Source organism: Corylus avellana, chromosome 2 (assembly GCF_965113065.1).
Source record: "Corylus avellana chromosome 2, dhCorAvel1.hap1.2, whole genome shotgun sequence".
Taxonomy (NCBI): Eukaryota; Viridiplantae; Streptophyta; class Magnoliopsida; order Fagales; family Betulaceae; genus Corylus; species Corylus avellana.
The window spans coordinates 29,791,837-29,808,257 of record NC_142491.1 but is presented as its reverse complement, the minus strand read 5'-3'; the positions used below and the strand labels follow the sequence as shown (position 1 = coordinate 29,808,257).

Sequence of the window (16,421 nt, the reverse complement as noted above, 5' to 3'; positions counted from 1 at the left end):
GAAAAAAAGTATTGAAAAAGAAATGCTTTAGTTTTAGTATTATTTTCTTGCTGTCTTCAAAATTTCTATCATTTTTCTCCAAAGATACCACTAAAGACGGGGAAGAAGAGAGATCTACTATTTTAGGCAGAACTTAACCTAACCAAACACGGCTGAAAATTGCATTCAATAAGGTATTGTCAATTTCACAATAAAGTAGAAGATGGTCCATAGACTTCCTATTCTTTTTACACACAACACTAGTCAACTATGACATGTGGAGGATCTTCCTTAGGGTAGGTGTCCAAGCAAAAAGACGTCGCTTTTAAAAGACCTTATTGTGCCAAATACACTTACAAGGGATTGTTATCCTGAGTTATAAGGACATTATAGAAAGATCTAAGAGTAAACATCCCTCTTTTGGAAGGAGTTCAGTTAAAGTTTGTCTTTCTTTTCCTGTTTCAATCTAAAGTTTGTCCATCCATATGAGAATACTGGCAAGTCCATCAACATCATTGGCATTACCAACAAAAATCAATATGAATCACGTGAGTTGTAATTCTATACAACTACTCTCAATATGAATTAAATGTACTAAATCAAATATGATTTTAAGAGTAAAAGAATAATCAAGAGATTAAATTGGGTACTAAAGAATTAAGAGGTAGTGAGTTAAAGTGACAATTTATTTATGATTTTAATTCGACTATGGATATTTCATGGAGGGGTCATTTGCAATTATATGATATCATTGAGAGTTTTGATTAATCAAAATATATACTAGAATGCAATTACAATTTTTTTTAGTGGAATAATTGTAATTAATAGTAACTTAAGACAATTATTGAGATAACAAGTGTCCTAAACCTATTCTAGCTAGTTTTATTTTCCTTTTAGGTCTATTCACAAACTGATTATTTTCCCTCAAGAGGTTTGACCTAATTATACAAGAAGAAAACCCCTATGGCTGTGTATTTAGTGGAGATAAGGTTAGGTTTTTAAAGTTCTACTTTGTCAAGGAAACCTAATACTCCTACTTTCACTTGGACATACAAGCCCACGTAAAGGGGTCTTGTGTAGGCATAAGAGCCCATGCTCTTAGTCTCATAATCAGAATTGAGGATGAGGTTTAGATGTATCAAAATCCTAGACTACATGTGTGGATTGAGGAGAAGCAAGAGGGAATCAAATGATCCCCATTTAGAATACATCACCAAGAATTTTTCTGTTGTATCTTTGAGATATATTCCCAACACTTATTGGAAAATTTTCACTCAAGAGTTGATACATGTAGAATGTATAAGCTTTGTTGTGTCCCGGAGACAATTTGCTAGTGAACTCTAGTCGAGTGGGGAAAAATATCATCTTAAAGATAGAGATTCAACATGCCTCAAAGCTTCTTTTTTTTTTTTTTTTTTTTTTTGATTCTTCGTCTTTCACATAACTTTCCTAACAAAACTAATGTAGAATTTGACACTTTTTTATAAACTAGGGTCCGTTTGTTTCAGTGTAAAATGATTTTTAGAAAATGTTTTCCGTATTTTCGGGTGTTTGGTGCGACAGAAAATAATAGTCAATGAAATCTATTTTTGGTTTGATCGAAAAGACCTCTTTAGTTTCCGAAAAATTGTTTCCATTTTTTAAAACCGTAAATTATTTTTTGAGTTTGAGCATCGTTTTTTCAAATCGAGAAAGTCAGCCAGGACGTTGCGAGACCCTGACAAGACTTGACCGAAACACTGGTAGGACCCGGTCGGGACACTAGCAGTACTTGGTCGGAACACTAGCAGGACCCTATCGGGATCTAGATGGGACCTGCTGGGACCCTACCATGACCCAATCGGTAACCTGCCAGGACATCGCCGAGACCCAACCACGACTTCGCCAAGACACCGATGGGACCTGGTTAAGTAATGGGAACACCTCTAGGACTTGGTTAGGACATCGCCAGAACTCAGTCAAGACTTGTCGGGACTCAGTCAAGACACCGTCGGGACTCAGTTGGACACCACCAAGACTTGGTCAAGATATTTTTGTAATTTAAAGTTTAATATATATATATCCTTGAGTCAACCCTCCAAAATTTAAAAATTTTCAAGTTTTTTTTCTTCGAAAATTTATTCCCTAGGTCAATCGAAATAACAATAAAATTTCTACCATCAAAATTTTTTAACAACAGTTAGTCCCAACCAAAACACACCATTTCACCTCATTAAAATATTAATTTTTTATTAATTTAATTTTAAAATTTAAATCTAAAAAAAAAAAAAAAAAAAAATTGGAGGGGTGGCTTGCGCATGGGTGGTTTAGGGTGGCCCGCAGGGCACCCCTCCACCCTAGGGGTGGCTCGCGGCCACCCCTAACGACCTATGAGGTGGCTCCCCCCAATTTTTTTTAAATTTTTAGATTTAAATTTTAAAATTAAATTAATAAAAAAAAAATTAATATTTTAATGAGGTGAAACAGTGCGTTTGGTTGGGACTAGTGGCAGTTAAAAAATTTTGACGGTATGAATTTTATTATCATTTCGATTGACTGAGGGAGTAAATTTTCGAAAAAAAACAAAAAAACAAAAAAAAAAAACAAAAAAACAAACTTAAGAATTTTTAAATTTTGGAGGGAGGACTCATGGACTTATTATATAATTACCCATATATATATATATATATATATATATATATATATATATATATATATATATATATTGTGACTTTCCGTATTCGCCAAACACTAGAAAATGTTTTACAAGAAATCATTTTTTAGGAAAATGTTTTTAACGGAAAATATTTTCCGAAGAAATACATTTTATGTTGAAACAAACAGAACCAAAATTAAAATAGATTTACTAATTTTGGTGAATACAGTAAAATTATTTAATCCTCTAACCTGTAACTTCAAACCCTTAGAAGAAAGGAAAACACTTTTAAAAGTTTCTTGGCTTTCGAAACTTTAGAATGTTTCTTGACAATAAAACCCTTTTTTTTTTTTTCCTTCACATGTTCACAAGGAAAGAGGGAAAGGGAAATCAAACTAGTGACTTCCGTTTCATGATACGTGGTCCCCAGCCGATTAAGCTACCTATTGGAAACTTGACAATAGAAACTTTTGCATTTAAGAATTAACAATTTGAGTTAGAAAGTTATGTTCATTATGAATCGATGATGCATTAGATTCATAATGAACATAGCTTTGACCAGCGTGTTGTTGTCATTATGAATCTATGATGCATAGCCATTGTTTAATTTCACTGAAAAAATTTAAAAAAAAAAAAAGAAAAAAAAAAGAAAAAAGAAAAAGAAAATGACAAGTTATCTTTGGAAAGGCCATGAATTAAATGTCTTTCAAGAGTACAAGAATAATCAAGAGATTAAATCGGGTACTAAAGAATTAAGAGGTTATGAGTTAAAGAGACAATTTATTTATGATTTTAATCCGACTATGAATATTTCATAGAGGGGTCATTTGAAATTATATGATGTCATTGGGAGTTTTGATTGATCAAAATATATACTAGAATGCAATTACAATTTTTTTAGTGGAATAATTGTAATTAATAGTAACTTAAGACAAAATTATTGAGATGACAAGTATCTAAACCTGTTGTAGCTAGTTTTATTTTCCTTTTATGTCCATTCACAAACTAATTATTGTCCCGGGGCTTGACCTAATTGTACAAGGAGAAAACCCCAATGGCTGTATATTTAGTGGAGATAAGGTTAGGTTTTTAAAGTCCTACTTTGTCAAGGAAACCTAGTACTCCTACCTTCACTTGGCCATACAAGCCTCTTGTGTAGGCATAAGAGCCCATACTCCGAGTCTCATAATTAGAATTGAGGAGAAGGTTTGGATGTATCAAAATCCTAGACTACACGTGTCGATTGAGGAGAAGCAAGAGGAATCAAATGAGCCCCATTTAGAATACATCACCAAGAGTTTTTTTTTTTTTTTTTTTTTTTTCTTTTTTTTTTTTTCTGTATCTTTGAGATATATTCCTAACAATTATTGGAGAATTTTCACTCAAGAGTTGATATATGTAGTATGTATAAGCTTTGTTGTATCCCGGAGACGATTTGCTATTAAATTCAAATCGAGTGGGGGCAAATATCTTCTTAAAGATAGAGATTCAATGTGTCTCAAAGCCAATATTTTTGTTTTTGATTCTTTGTCTTTCTCACATAACTTTCCTAACAAAACTAATGTAGAATTTGACATTTTTCTATAAACTAGGCTCCATTTGTTTCAGCGTGAAATGATTTTCAGAAAATGTTTTTCAAATTTTTGGGTGTTTGGTATGAAGAAAAAAAACTAGGCTCTGTTTGTTTCAGTTTGACCCAAAAAGCCTATTTAATTTCCAGAAAATTGTTTCCATTTTTTAAAATAGTAAACAATTTTTTGAGTTTGAACATCTTACTATTGAATCGACAAACTCAGCTAGGACGTTGCAGAAACTTGCTAGAACCCGACTGGAACACTTGCAGGACCCGGTCGAGACACTGGCGGGACCCTGTCAATACCTGATCGAGACCCCGCCAAGACCCAACTGGAACCCTGCCGAGACCCGACCATCACCCCGCCAAGACTTGACCGGGACACTGCCAGGACCCAATCAGGACACCGATGGGACCCAATTAGGACTCCGATAGGACTCGATTGGGACCTGCTGGGACTCAATCAAGACACTGTCGGGACTCGGTTAGACACTGCCAAGACCTGGTCAGCATATTTTCGTAATTTAAAGTTTAATATATATATATATATATAAAATAACATACAAAATTTGTGATATGTCATACACGTCAAACACCGAAAAATATTTTACAATAAATTATTTTTCAGAAAAATATTTACAACGAAAAACATTTTCCGTCCAAATAAAACAGAAGCAAAAGTAATATATATTTTCTAATTTTGGTGAATACAGTAAAAATATTTAATCCTCCAACCTGTAACTTCAAACCCTAAGAAGATTCGAAACTTCAGAATGTTTCTTGACAATAGAAACTTTTGCATTTAAGAATTAACAATTTGAGTGAGAAAGTTACGTTCTTGGTCTCATATGAGCTTTCACGGGCGTTTTGTTGTCATTATGAATCTATGATGGATAGCTTTTTTTTTTTTAATTTCACTGAAAAAAAAGAAAAAAGAAAAGGACAAGTAATCTTTGGAAAGGCCAGTCATATTATATGTTCTTCCAAACAGAAAGGGCTCAATTCTCAATTCAATTAAAAATATAAAATGTGCACTCACCCAAAACAAGATATGTAATACTTTAATTACTTCCAAGTTCTAGGTCAAATTAATACGTTTTTTTATTTATTATTTTTTTGCATAAACCATACATTCATGGCCCTGATCATGCATATGTTTCTTTCCTAGCCTGATTTATTCTTTGTTTATTAGTCCGTCAGTTTGATACTTTAAAATACTCAATGCTAAATGTTATACACCTAAAAAACTATTATTTATGCACTTCCTCTCACCAACTCATGACCAAGATTTCCGAATAGGACTTGCTTCTTAAACTTGTTAAGGAAAAGTATTCTATTTGATGGTTTGTTTCTGTTTTGAAAAATATTAGGCACTTTCATTTTCACTTTCACGCTCTTTACCCACTTTCATTTCCACGCGCTCAAGTATATTTTTGGATGTGACACTAAAAATTACTATTACATTAATCCATAGATCACCATTAGATTTTGAAACCAATATTGCTTTTTAGTATTACGTTAGAGAGCGTACACTTGAGAGCGTGAAAGTAGAAGTGTGTAGCATTTCTCTTTTTATACCGTTCGGGTTAGTCCATAGTGTTAGTGGTTAATCTTTGAGAAAAATGCAAAATTAGTCATTGTAGTTTATTTATAATTAGTTACTGTGATATCAAAATGAAATCAGAAGTCTTTGAGTTATGTCAAAAAAATAATTTAGTCCTTACAAACAAATTTCGTAGACTAATTTGATAGATTCTATTAGTATAACACTAATTTAAATAGGACAAGTATTACAATTTTATTGGGTCTGCCATTTCACATTATTAGTATTTGTTAAGTCAGTGAACAAAATTTGACTATACGGATTAAATTGTTTTTTTTTTGACATATCTCAAAGATCTTTGAGTTCATTTTGATATCACAGAAAGTTAATTGCAAATCGAATAAACTACAATGACTAATTTTACATTTTTCTCTTAATCTTTTTATATATATATATATAAACACTAATGTGGTTGTATATTATAATATGGCATTTGGTCAAGGGTGACTCAGGCAGCATCACATGTCTAATTTCCTCTGGGCGGCATTATGTCTTTGAATTGTGTCATTTTTGGCTCTCTTCGCTCAAAGTACAAAGATACCCCATTATTCATTATTCTTCTGTCTTCTCTTTTCTTTTCCTTAAGAGTTGGATGGATGGATGGATGGCTTCTGTGTTGCTTGCAGCACTCATTAACCAGACCCTTTTGATCCCTGGAAGTAATGATTGTTACACATAAGTTTTCTTTCCTTCTCAAGAGTCAAAGAGTTTGAAAATGTTTTTTGGCCTGAAAATTTCATTTTACCAAATAGCCATGGGTGCCTTACATGCACTATTGTCTGTCTTTGCCCAATCCAATCCCAAAGGGAAGGAAAAGGCCTAGTCTTTCTGTTAGATTTTGGCTGAAAATTTCCTCTCACCAAGTTAAAAGAAATGGGTGCATTATTGCTGTCTTTGCCCAAAAGGGGTCATGGATGTTATCCAATCCCAAAGGGGATGGATGAAAAGGCAAAGTCTTAATGGTAGATTTTTCTCTCAATTTTTCAAATGGGTGAGGAAATGAACAATAATTCCTCATCATGCCTATTTACTGCCTGAGTGATTTATTGGGAGTCAATCATTTCACATGATAGCTTTATTGTTGCAACTTGTCAGATACCCAAAGATTCTTATGCACACCCATTGGAACATGGAAAAGAGAAAAAACAGGCAATCATATTCACACCAATCGTTGACAATTGGACCGATGACTAATTTGCATAATACAATCAATCTCAATGAATAATTAGCCAACTTCAAAACCATACTATAATGATGTCTTAATATTGGGAGCCAATCAAGCCTCAGTTCCTGAACTTTGCTTCACCCACACTACGGACAAAACAATATCAGATGATGAAAATAAAAATGGAAGAAGAAGAAGAATACCAAAACAGGTTACTATTGGTCCAAGGGGACAAATTTACCATACGACAGGAAAGGGTCCCTCCCAAATGAATCGACGTTTTTCATATCGTCAATAAAGTCAAAAGATGAAGTTAGGTTTGGATCCATCCTTTTTATCATTTTTCCCACTTCTTTTGTTCCTTTGTTGTGCTTTTCCTATTCAAAACTTTGACTTGGTCTCTCTCAAATTTCCAAGGGAAAATGACTCTCTCGTTTTGACAATTGTCACCATTTGGGAGCTCTTTTCTTGTTTTGTACGCTTTCCCATTTGTGCTCTTTGTCCTCTGCCAATGCCCCTCCTTGGTCTCTCTCTCTCTCTCTCTCTCTCTCTCTCTCCCCAACCCTTATAAATACAATTGAAATCCCACAAGTACACCCTGCTCTAGTTTTTCTTAAACCAGAAACAACAATGCTCCAATCAAATCCACCTCTCCTACAGCATTATGGAGAACTTGTGCGCCACCCATCTGAATTTCCTGCACTTGTGTGTGATGAACCCAAAAATGGAGTGGCCATGGAGGAATGCCAACTCCCATTGATAGACCTCAATGATCTAAACTCTGACAATGAAAGGGAGAGGCTAGCTTGCTCTAGAGCGATTGCCAGAGCGTCGTCGGTGTGGGGATTCTTCCAAGTAGTGAACCACGGGATGAGCCCCGAGTTACTCCGGCGGATGAGGAGAGAGCAAGTGAAGCTTTTTCAAACACCCTTTGAGAGGAAAACTACTTGGGGGCTTCTGAACAATTCATACAGGTGGGGGACACCAACAGCTACTTCTCCAAAGCAGTTCTCATGGTCTGAAGCCTTCCACATTCCTCTCTCACATATTTCAGAAGAAGCCTGCTATGGAGAGTACAACTCTCTAAGGTACTCAAAACTCTTTCAAGATACTTACAAAAATAAATAAATAATCTCTTTCAAGCATAATGCCTACTCATTTTCATCAAAGGCTAATACTTTTTTTTGTCTCTGCTTCTGGCTATAGGGAAGTGATGAAGGAATTTGCAGCAGCCATGTCAAAAATAGCAAGGTTGCTTGCAGGGATTCTGGCAGAGAATCTGGGCAACCAGAAGGGAGTTTTTGAAGATATTTGCGATGAAAGCACATGCTTCCTCCGCTTCAATCGCTACCCGGCCTGCCCAATATCCCAAGAAATATTCGGCTTGGTGCCCCACACCGACAGTGATTTCCTCACAATCCTTTGCCAAGATCAAGTCGGTGGGCTTCAGCTCATGAAAGATTCCCAATGGGTGGCTGCTAAGCCCAACAAAGATGCTCTCGTTGTGAATATTGGAGATCTTTTTCAGGTAAATTTTGGTTTCAGTTATACGATATTTCAAATTTTATTATTAAGAGAAACTCACTTTGGCCCCTTGAATTTCTATTCGATTTTACAAACTTTCTCTGAACTTTCAAATCTCTCATTTTGAACTCCTGAACTTTCAATTACTCTCAATTAGAACCCTTCCGTTAATTTTAGCCATTAAAAATACATAAAAAGACTAAAATGTCCTTGATTTTCATTTTTTTTAAAATAAAAAAAATCATTTTCGAAGTTAAAATTTTATACAAAAGTTAGAAATATAAACGTTATGTAACGTTTAAATCTGACAGAAGAGTACACATTAAGAGTAATTAAAAGTTTAGAGGTTCAAACTAAGAGATTTAGAAGTTCAGGGAAAGTTTGTAAAATCGAGTAGAAGTTTAGAGGGCTAAAGTGAAGTTTTTCCTTATTATTATTATAATTTTTTAAAAAATAAAAAATGTGGCTGCAAAGTCAAATCAAAGAACCCAAGTCAAAGTCACCTCCAAGACATGATGCCCAAGATTGCCGACCAGGTGTAGTTATCACATCAATGATATAATGGTAGCAATGCAAACAAATCATTTCCCTAAGAAAATGGAAGAACAATCTCTTCATTTCATTTAAAATGGGGTTTACTCATTTAGCTTAAAAGGATAAATAATATTGTAGAAGGACAATATTTACAATATTACTCCACCTTTTACACTAAATAAATACTTTCTATTTCTAATTAAATGGTGAGAGTCCTATTCCAAGAAAATACTACTTCTTCTAACGCTCCCTAAAAATCACTATTAAATTTTAGATAAATTACTATTAAATTTCGAATCAAATTTAATAGTGATTTTTAGTAACACGTCCAAGAGTGTGTAGAATATCTCTTTCCATAAATATGGTACCCTAGCTAATTCTCCGTCAACCCTAGGCCTACTACAGTGTATATTTTGGCAATTATCAGTCATCATCCATCTTGGCCCAGGCCCAGCCAAGCCGAAACAAGCCAATTTTCATATATATTTATAATAAATGATTTGTTTAGTGAAAAATATTCTTCTCCTTGTGGCAACTAAAATGACAGGCATGGAGCAATAATGTGTACAAAAGCGTGGAGCACAAGGTGATGGCTAATAGGACAATGGAGAGATACTCGATAGCATATTTCCTCTGCCCTTCCTATGATTCTTTAATTGCGAGTTGCAGAGAACCCTCAGTCTATAGAAAGTTCACGTTTGGAGAGTACAGGAGCCAAGTTCAAGAAGATGTCAAAAAAACCGGCTACAAAGTAGGGCTTCCAAGATTCCTCCTTTAGAATATACAGATAAACAATCGTCACAGAAAAGGCAGTCAAATACCAGATTCATTGCAGTTGGATACTCAAAATAAAAGCACCCACAAGAAACCAGATTTTACTCAATGGGAAAACCCCCTAGTTTCATATATATTATAAGACCAAAAAAGCAAAAGAAAAGAGACAATACAACAGCTTGCATGGTGTATGTTAAAACACTATCATTTTATATATTTGTATTCATAGGAAGGTCTTTTGTTTTTTCTTTTTCTTTTTTTCCCAATGTTTACCACTTACTCAGAGATATATATAGACAAATAATAATAGACTATTTCCCTCTTTCCTCTATTTATTTTAAAAGATATTGTTGGGGGGTTGCTCTCTTCTCTTTCTGAATTCTGTGAAGGAAATCTACACAGCAGTGACAATCATCTCAGCCAAATCATTTTCTAATTTTTAAAGGTTAGACAAAATATGATATGTATGCTATACATGAATAAGGTTATGGGTACACAAAGTGGCCCTGCCTTAGAGGAGTTCCTCGTTATCAAAAAAAAAAAAAAATCAATAAGGTTATCAGAAGGACAAGGCTATTCAATTACTAGAAAATAAGGCCCAGGATTAGCACCAGTTACTGGGGAAAAAAAAAAAGCAAATATATCAGTACCATCTCAAAAATCTGTATGCTAAATAAAACGAAAATTGCTTGTTAGCAACAATAACATCACATAAAGCTTTATATTCATTGTCAAGAACATGTAGATATGCACACGACTATGTTGTCGTCAGCTAGTTCTGCTTGGTGATTACGATGTATCAGTCGTCAGTGATAAAACAGAATTTTATCATATATTGGTGATCTGTATACGAACTCAGTTCTCTATCCAGTGAATTATTAATACTTTGTGTCCTGATATTACCCTAATAATTAAGTAAACAGTTGATTCTGAAAACACTAGTAGTCTAAATGCTATTTAACTCCATATAACAAAGCACACAAATGCTAACAACAATCTTTGAAGCAAAATAAGGTAGACTGGTTTTTAAGTTGTTAAAATTGAATTTACAGAATTTCTGTTTTAGCAATGACGTGGTTTGCATTAGAAAATAATTCACAAAAGGGTAGAAGGAGCTGAAAGGTAGCGCCATAACAGAAAATGTTGAAGTGCTAGATGCAGATATTGATAGGATGGATGCAATAACTCAAAGACCTAAGCTGTCTCTAAGTAGAGGGATACACCTAAATATTAAAAAATGATCTCCAATGAGAAACAAAATGCAAATTTCTTCAGTAGAACAAGAAAAAGACAACTTAAGAGTAAGTAAAGAACGGAATGGATGCTTCTCTCACTTCATCATGAACTCTATCAGCTACATACCGACTCTGTGTGTGTTTTCGCCATCAGTATTTTAACATCAGCACAGGAAGTTTTTTGGACGGGGAAGTGAAGTTCGTTGTTCGTCGAATCGAAGTCTTTTGAGTTCGTGTTTGAGAAGGGGTGCTCAGTTTTACAGATTCATGAGAGATACATGGATGCTTTAAGATCTATCTTTCTGGGTGAAGTTGGTGTGGTCTGGTTTGTTGGCCACGTGGAAGCTTTTTCTCAAGCCAAGGCGTCAAAGGAATTTGTGAAGTCCTCCAAAGTGGGTAATACTGCTTTCATTGCCCAATGTGGTTCAAATACTCATGGTAGATTCTGGGCAGTCACAGAGTACGGAGGTAACGGCCAGAAAGGCCTTGTTGTCATTCTAGAAGGGAGAGGTGGTAGCAGCTGGAGAGGTTTCACAGTTGAATTGAAAAATTTCTAGGGTACTTTCATTCGACCTACGGTATTGGAGGCGGAGCGAAGCTCCCTGGGTTTCGTAATGGTGGTACTCCCTCATCTAACTTGGGTGTACCCCCATCGCCGTCCTTGTTGCAAGATCAGATTGGGTTCATTGGTAGGTCATACACAGAGGTGGTGGTTGATTCAGGGCAGTCCATGGTAAACAACTCAAGCCGCAGAGGTGTTCCCAATGTTTTTAGAGCCAAAGGTACGGATTGTTCTAGGAAGGGAAACATATGAAATTAGTCACTAAGAGTATCCCATATATTCTGCCAGCAAGCTGAAGAGCCTAAACCACAAACTAAGGAGTTGATACAGTTCACTGGAAACTGTAGAAGCTTTTGACAAGAAAAAAACTTCTGAATTATATGATGGAGAGCAAATTGACCATAAGAGCCAGGCAAAAGGGGTCAAAATTCATGTAGGAAAAGAAATAGACAAATCAGTTATTATTCAGCCTATATTTTATTTAATACATCTCAGGCACTTATACGTATTACCCTAAGAACAAGAAAGAGTTAAACAAAAGGAGACAGCATGGTAAAAGAAGAGAAATTTCAACAAGGGAGTAAAGAATTAGAGGTTGAACATGTGGTGGTCACTAATGAATATGATAAATCAGCTAATGATTAGCCCCTATAAGGTATAAAATGGTGAAGAAGCATAACGTAGTAGTGCTTCCTACAGATTGATCTAAGACTGTTGATTGCAGTGATAGTTCCTATTGTTGATTATTTCATTCCTGAAAGATTTAATGCTCCACCAGGAAAGAAGGGTATTACATTGTTATCACTGTTGTCTCAGTGGAAGAAGATGAAATGGTATCGAGGCCAAAAAATTTCTCTTTCCCTAAGGTTACAATGTACAAAATCGACGAGTTCAATCTTAAAGCACTTCCAAAAACTTGAGTATGAGCTTTCTCTAACTAGGGGAGAATGATGCAAGCAATGAGACTCCAGTTTTATTTTAATTTAGTTTATTTAATTTTCAGAACCAAATATATCACTATAAATTTTAAATTTCTAGACACAGGTTGTATTTTTTTCATTAAGTTCTATTTTGGGTTTTATTATATTTTTTGGATTTTATTTATGGGTACTATTAGTATTTAATTTGGGCTTAGTAGTCAAAGCCCATAGAGCTTAGGTCTTATTAAGAACCCAATATTATTAGGCTTGAGGTTTTCAAGTTTTATTAAAAGTCCAAGTCCTATTACGGTTTTTTATAGATATTAATATAATGCTTTCAAAATATCGAAAGATCAAGTTTTGTTAAAATTTTACAGCATATATGCTCTAGAAGTTTGTCTGATGCAAACTTTTTCTGTGTGATGCCAAAAAAATACCCTAGTGACTGATGCTTAAGAAAATTAAGTGTGATTCCTAGATTTATCTTCTTTCTTTTTCTCCTTTGATTTACAGAAACTTATTTCCCTTCAAACTCTAAAATCTTCGGATAGAAACCTAGCACACCCACCTCTTACTAGCCTGCAAACCCATAGAACCACATCTCGAACAGTTCCCGAGTTATGTTCATATCCATGAACCATGTTTGATTTTCCTTTTGTCGTTGGTTCTTAGCTCCCAAACATCCCATCTTATTACTCTTCCTATAAATCTTAATCCAACCACTTTTTTCAAGCTTTTCTACACCAAACTGTAACCCAGACAACCTAATTTTCTTAAGATATCTGCTGCCAGGAAAATTCTAGAAACCAAAAAGTCTCTTTCCAGCCCTGAAAACTCTTAAAAGTTCAATCTTTTCAAGCCCGATCTAAACCATAAGTCCTCTATTTCCTTTTTTAGAAATTTATATTTCCCATGCTTTACACCTTCAAAAGTCATGATCTTTCCTCTAAGCTTCGCTACCAATTAACCCTTGACACACCTACAATTAGGTGCTAAAGACATTTATCCTACATGACATTGGGGCACAAATAGAAGAATTACTATATCGGACATTTTAAAGTGTGTAAATTCATGTGGAAGATACACAAAGTAAAAACACTTAAAGAGAAATAGATTTCCCAAAACACAACCAACCACCCCCCCGGAGAGGAAAAAATAAACTTACAAGGAGTTACTTACAAGAATGGCCAGCTCCAAAAAATAAAATAAAATAAAAAGAATGCACTTCCATTTCACTCTCAAAATTTAAAGCTGTATGCGAACACTACCCACAAGTTTGATAACTCATATCCAAAGAAATAGTGAGAAAGCAAGACTAGGACTGGAAGATACGCACCTATTGGACTATCAACTGTGGTGAAGAACTGAAGACATGACTAAGATGATAACTCCACATAGGCTGTCCAGAAGTACTAGCAAAAGATCACGGAATATCTCCATGCTGTATCATACTATACAGGTTTGAGCAAACAATTTGGATATTTTATTCAGTCAAGAAACATTGCCACCTTATCCTTGAGACTGCTCTTCTTTTTCATCAGGGGCTCTATTTCTTCTCCAACAACATTATTCTGACTTTGCCTTTCAATCTCATACGCAAATGCAATATCCTTTACAAAAGATTTATTCTCCTTCATGAGGGGTTTCTTAAGCAAGGGACCCAAAAACAGATCCAACATGTCTTGAGCAGGATCCGCTGTTCTCCTGCCAATGCTGACAGTTTCTTCACTGGCCAATTCATGAGCAGGTGAACTTTGATTACTGTTGGGGACATCAAGCAAACACCTTGAGTCCTTGCAGGAAGAGGCTGTCATTAGAACTTGCCTTTCTGATCCACATTCTCTATTTGACGCTTGTCTCTCACCATTCTTCTCAACTTTGACATACTGCAAATGGTACCAACTTTAGATATTTCAACATGAAAAATTCTTCAATTACTTTAGATGGGTGTTCTAGGAACAAATCCTATATTCGTAAACCTTAAAAATGGTTCACAAATGTAAAATTGGTAAACACTTTCATACGAATTTTTTACGAATCAGAGAAACAAATAGAGATTTTTTTTAAAAAAAAAAAAATTCTAATTATGTAGAAAGAGCAAATAACCTCTTCAGCAATGACCATCAGATCATCCATTGTCAGCTCCACACCGTCATCATTTGGAGGCTGAACCTCAAATTCCTCACCGCTTCCAAAGTCGGAACCCTTTGCTTTTCGTCTTCTACTTGCAGCAGTTTCCTGAACTTTTCTCCCGCGCCCATTATACTTTTTCTTCCCTGAAACGGTTTCAGTGATAATACCGTCGAAGTTTGCGTCTCGATTACTTGATTTTCTTTTTCTCTTTGTTTCACATTTTACAGGAAAATCTGAGTTTACTCCTGAATTGTCCTTTTCTTGAAGCGGAACCCCATTTTCAGGTCCTTTGGTCACAGATTTTTCCTCAGAATGGGAAGAAGCTTGGGGCAAAACTCTTTCATCTACATTATCAGAATTTGTCGTCTGATCAGCAGCAGCTACACCCAGCATCCACAGTGGTAGACGCCTTCGACTTCTAATTCTATCATCATCAGGAGGAGCAACCCCAACCATTTCTTCTCTTCCTGGATAATTTTCACAAATTTCTATTCAGAATATCAAGCAACATGATAAAGAAAAACAAAATTAAATTTCAATTCCGTCAAACTCAATTACTTTTCCCTTCTTTCGCTCAATTTTCCCAGTAATTAAAAAGGAAGAAAAAAAGAAAAGAAAAAAAAGCAGAACTTCGTTGTCTTCGAAGGCATCGTACGTACCTAAATACTGGAGACGACGCCAAGAATAACGTATGATGATCCCCCACCACCCCCCTCTCTCCCTCCCGCTCTTATTTTACCTTCTTTTTGGAAGAATATCGCGTCGCTCTTTCTTTCAAGCAATCGCGCTGCCTGTCGTTTGTTTTTTTCTTTTTCTATTCAATACTGGGGAAGAGGAAAAAAAATAAAAAATAAATTCAAAGTGACAGAGCCCCTCCGAGAACCGTTGAGACTTGAGAGTGACTTAGATTATGTATATATTTTGGGTTAAATTTCTTTTTGCCCACATGGTTTAACCCACATGGTTTAACGACTTTAATTTTAGGGTTAAATACCTTTAATTTTTTTATTTTTTGCCTCTTATAATTTATTTTTTGTTACAAAAAGTGCCTCTAGTTTGTCTAAAGATAGATATGGTACATTCGTCTAAATTTCATCCAAAATTTGATGAAACGTCACATCAGCACCAATAACAAATTCACAAATGTTCATATAATTAATTAAAAAATAATATTTTTTTAAAATTAAAAATTTTAAAATTATATTTAATTAAATTAAATTAAATTTAAAAAAAAAAAAAAAAGAAGTTTGGAGGTGATTTCAGCCGCCCCTTTGGCACCCCTCTAGCCGTGAGAGTGGCTCGCCACGCCCAAACCGGCCATTTGGAAATAGTTTCGGCTACTCCTTTGGCTCCTTAGGGTGGCCCCCAAGGAGCCAAAGGGGATGGCTAACCCCCAAACTTTTTTTAAAAAAAAGTTAATTAAATATAATTTTTTAATATTTTTAATGTTTTTATTTTTTTAAAAAAAAAATTGTTATTTTTTAATTATTTATATAGGCACATGTCAATTTGCTATTGATGCTGACGTAATATTCTGTTAAATTTTGAACGAAATTTAGATGGAGGTATCATCTCCGTCTTTAGGTAAACTAAGGGTACCTCCTATAACAAAAAGTAAACCATAAGAGGCAAAAAAATAAAAAAGTTAAACCAGAGGGAGGAATAAGGTATTTAACCCATATTTTTATCCACTTGAGTTTCAATTCCTGTCACAAATAGTACTTCGCTTATTAATTAAAACGAAGTTAGCACTTCCGTCAAATCATGTCCAACTTCCGTCAAAA

The 16,421-nt window shown here is 34.9% G+C and overlaps 2 protein-coding genes across 5 annotated transcripts; one reads left to right on the top strand and one right to left on the bottom strand.

The window, feature by feature from the left end:
* The first annotated feature begins 7,558 nt into the window (after nucleotides 1–7,558).
* Nucleotides 7,559–9,791, top strand: LOC132191584 (gibberellin 2-beta-dioxygenase 6-like). Its single transcript, XM_059606677.2, has 3 exons — nucleotides 7,559–8,043; nucleotides 8,162–8,483; nucleotides 9,561–9,791. The coding sequence occupies exons 1-3, from the start codon at nucleotides 7,586–7,588 to the stop codon at nucleotides 9,789–9,791; spliced, it is 1,011 nt and encodes a 336-aa protein (XP_059462660.2). The 5' UTR covers nucleotides 7,559–7,585.
* LOC132191593 (uncharacterized) lies at nucleotides 9,698–15,486 on the bottom strand. Of its 4 annotated transcripts, none has more exons than XR_015911456.1 (4): nucleotides 15,297–15,485; nucleotides 14,611–15,104; nucleotides 13,841–14,390; nucleotides 9,698–9,785 (listed from the first exon to the last, which is right to left on the bottom strand). XR_015911456.1 is itself a non-coding variant. In XM_088513408.1 (3 exons), the coding sequence occupies exons 2-3, from the start codon at nucleotides 15,091–15,093 to the stop codon at nucleotides 13,992–13,994; spliced, it is 882 nt and encodes a 293-aa protein (XP_088369534.1). In that variant the 5' UTR covers nucleotides 15,094–15,104; nucleotides 15,297–15,485; the 3' UTR covers nucleotides 13,668–13,991. The 4 variants fall into 4 exon arrangements, 1 of the variants encoding a protein (XP_088369534.1); XR_015911455.1 differs by lacking the exon at nucleotides 9,698–9,785 and adding an exon at nucleotides 10,244–10,404 and having other exon boundaries at nucleotides 14,611–15,125; nucleotides 15,297–15,486; XR_015911454.1 differs by lacking the exon at nucleotides 9,698–9,785 and adding an exon at nucleotides 10,245–10,404.
* Between the last annotated feature and the right edge of the window lie 935 nt (nucleotides 15,487–16,421).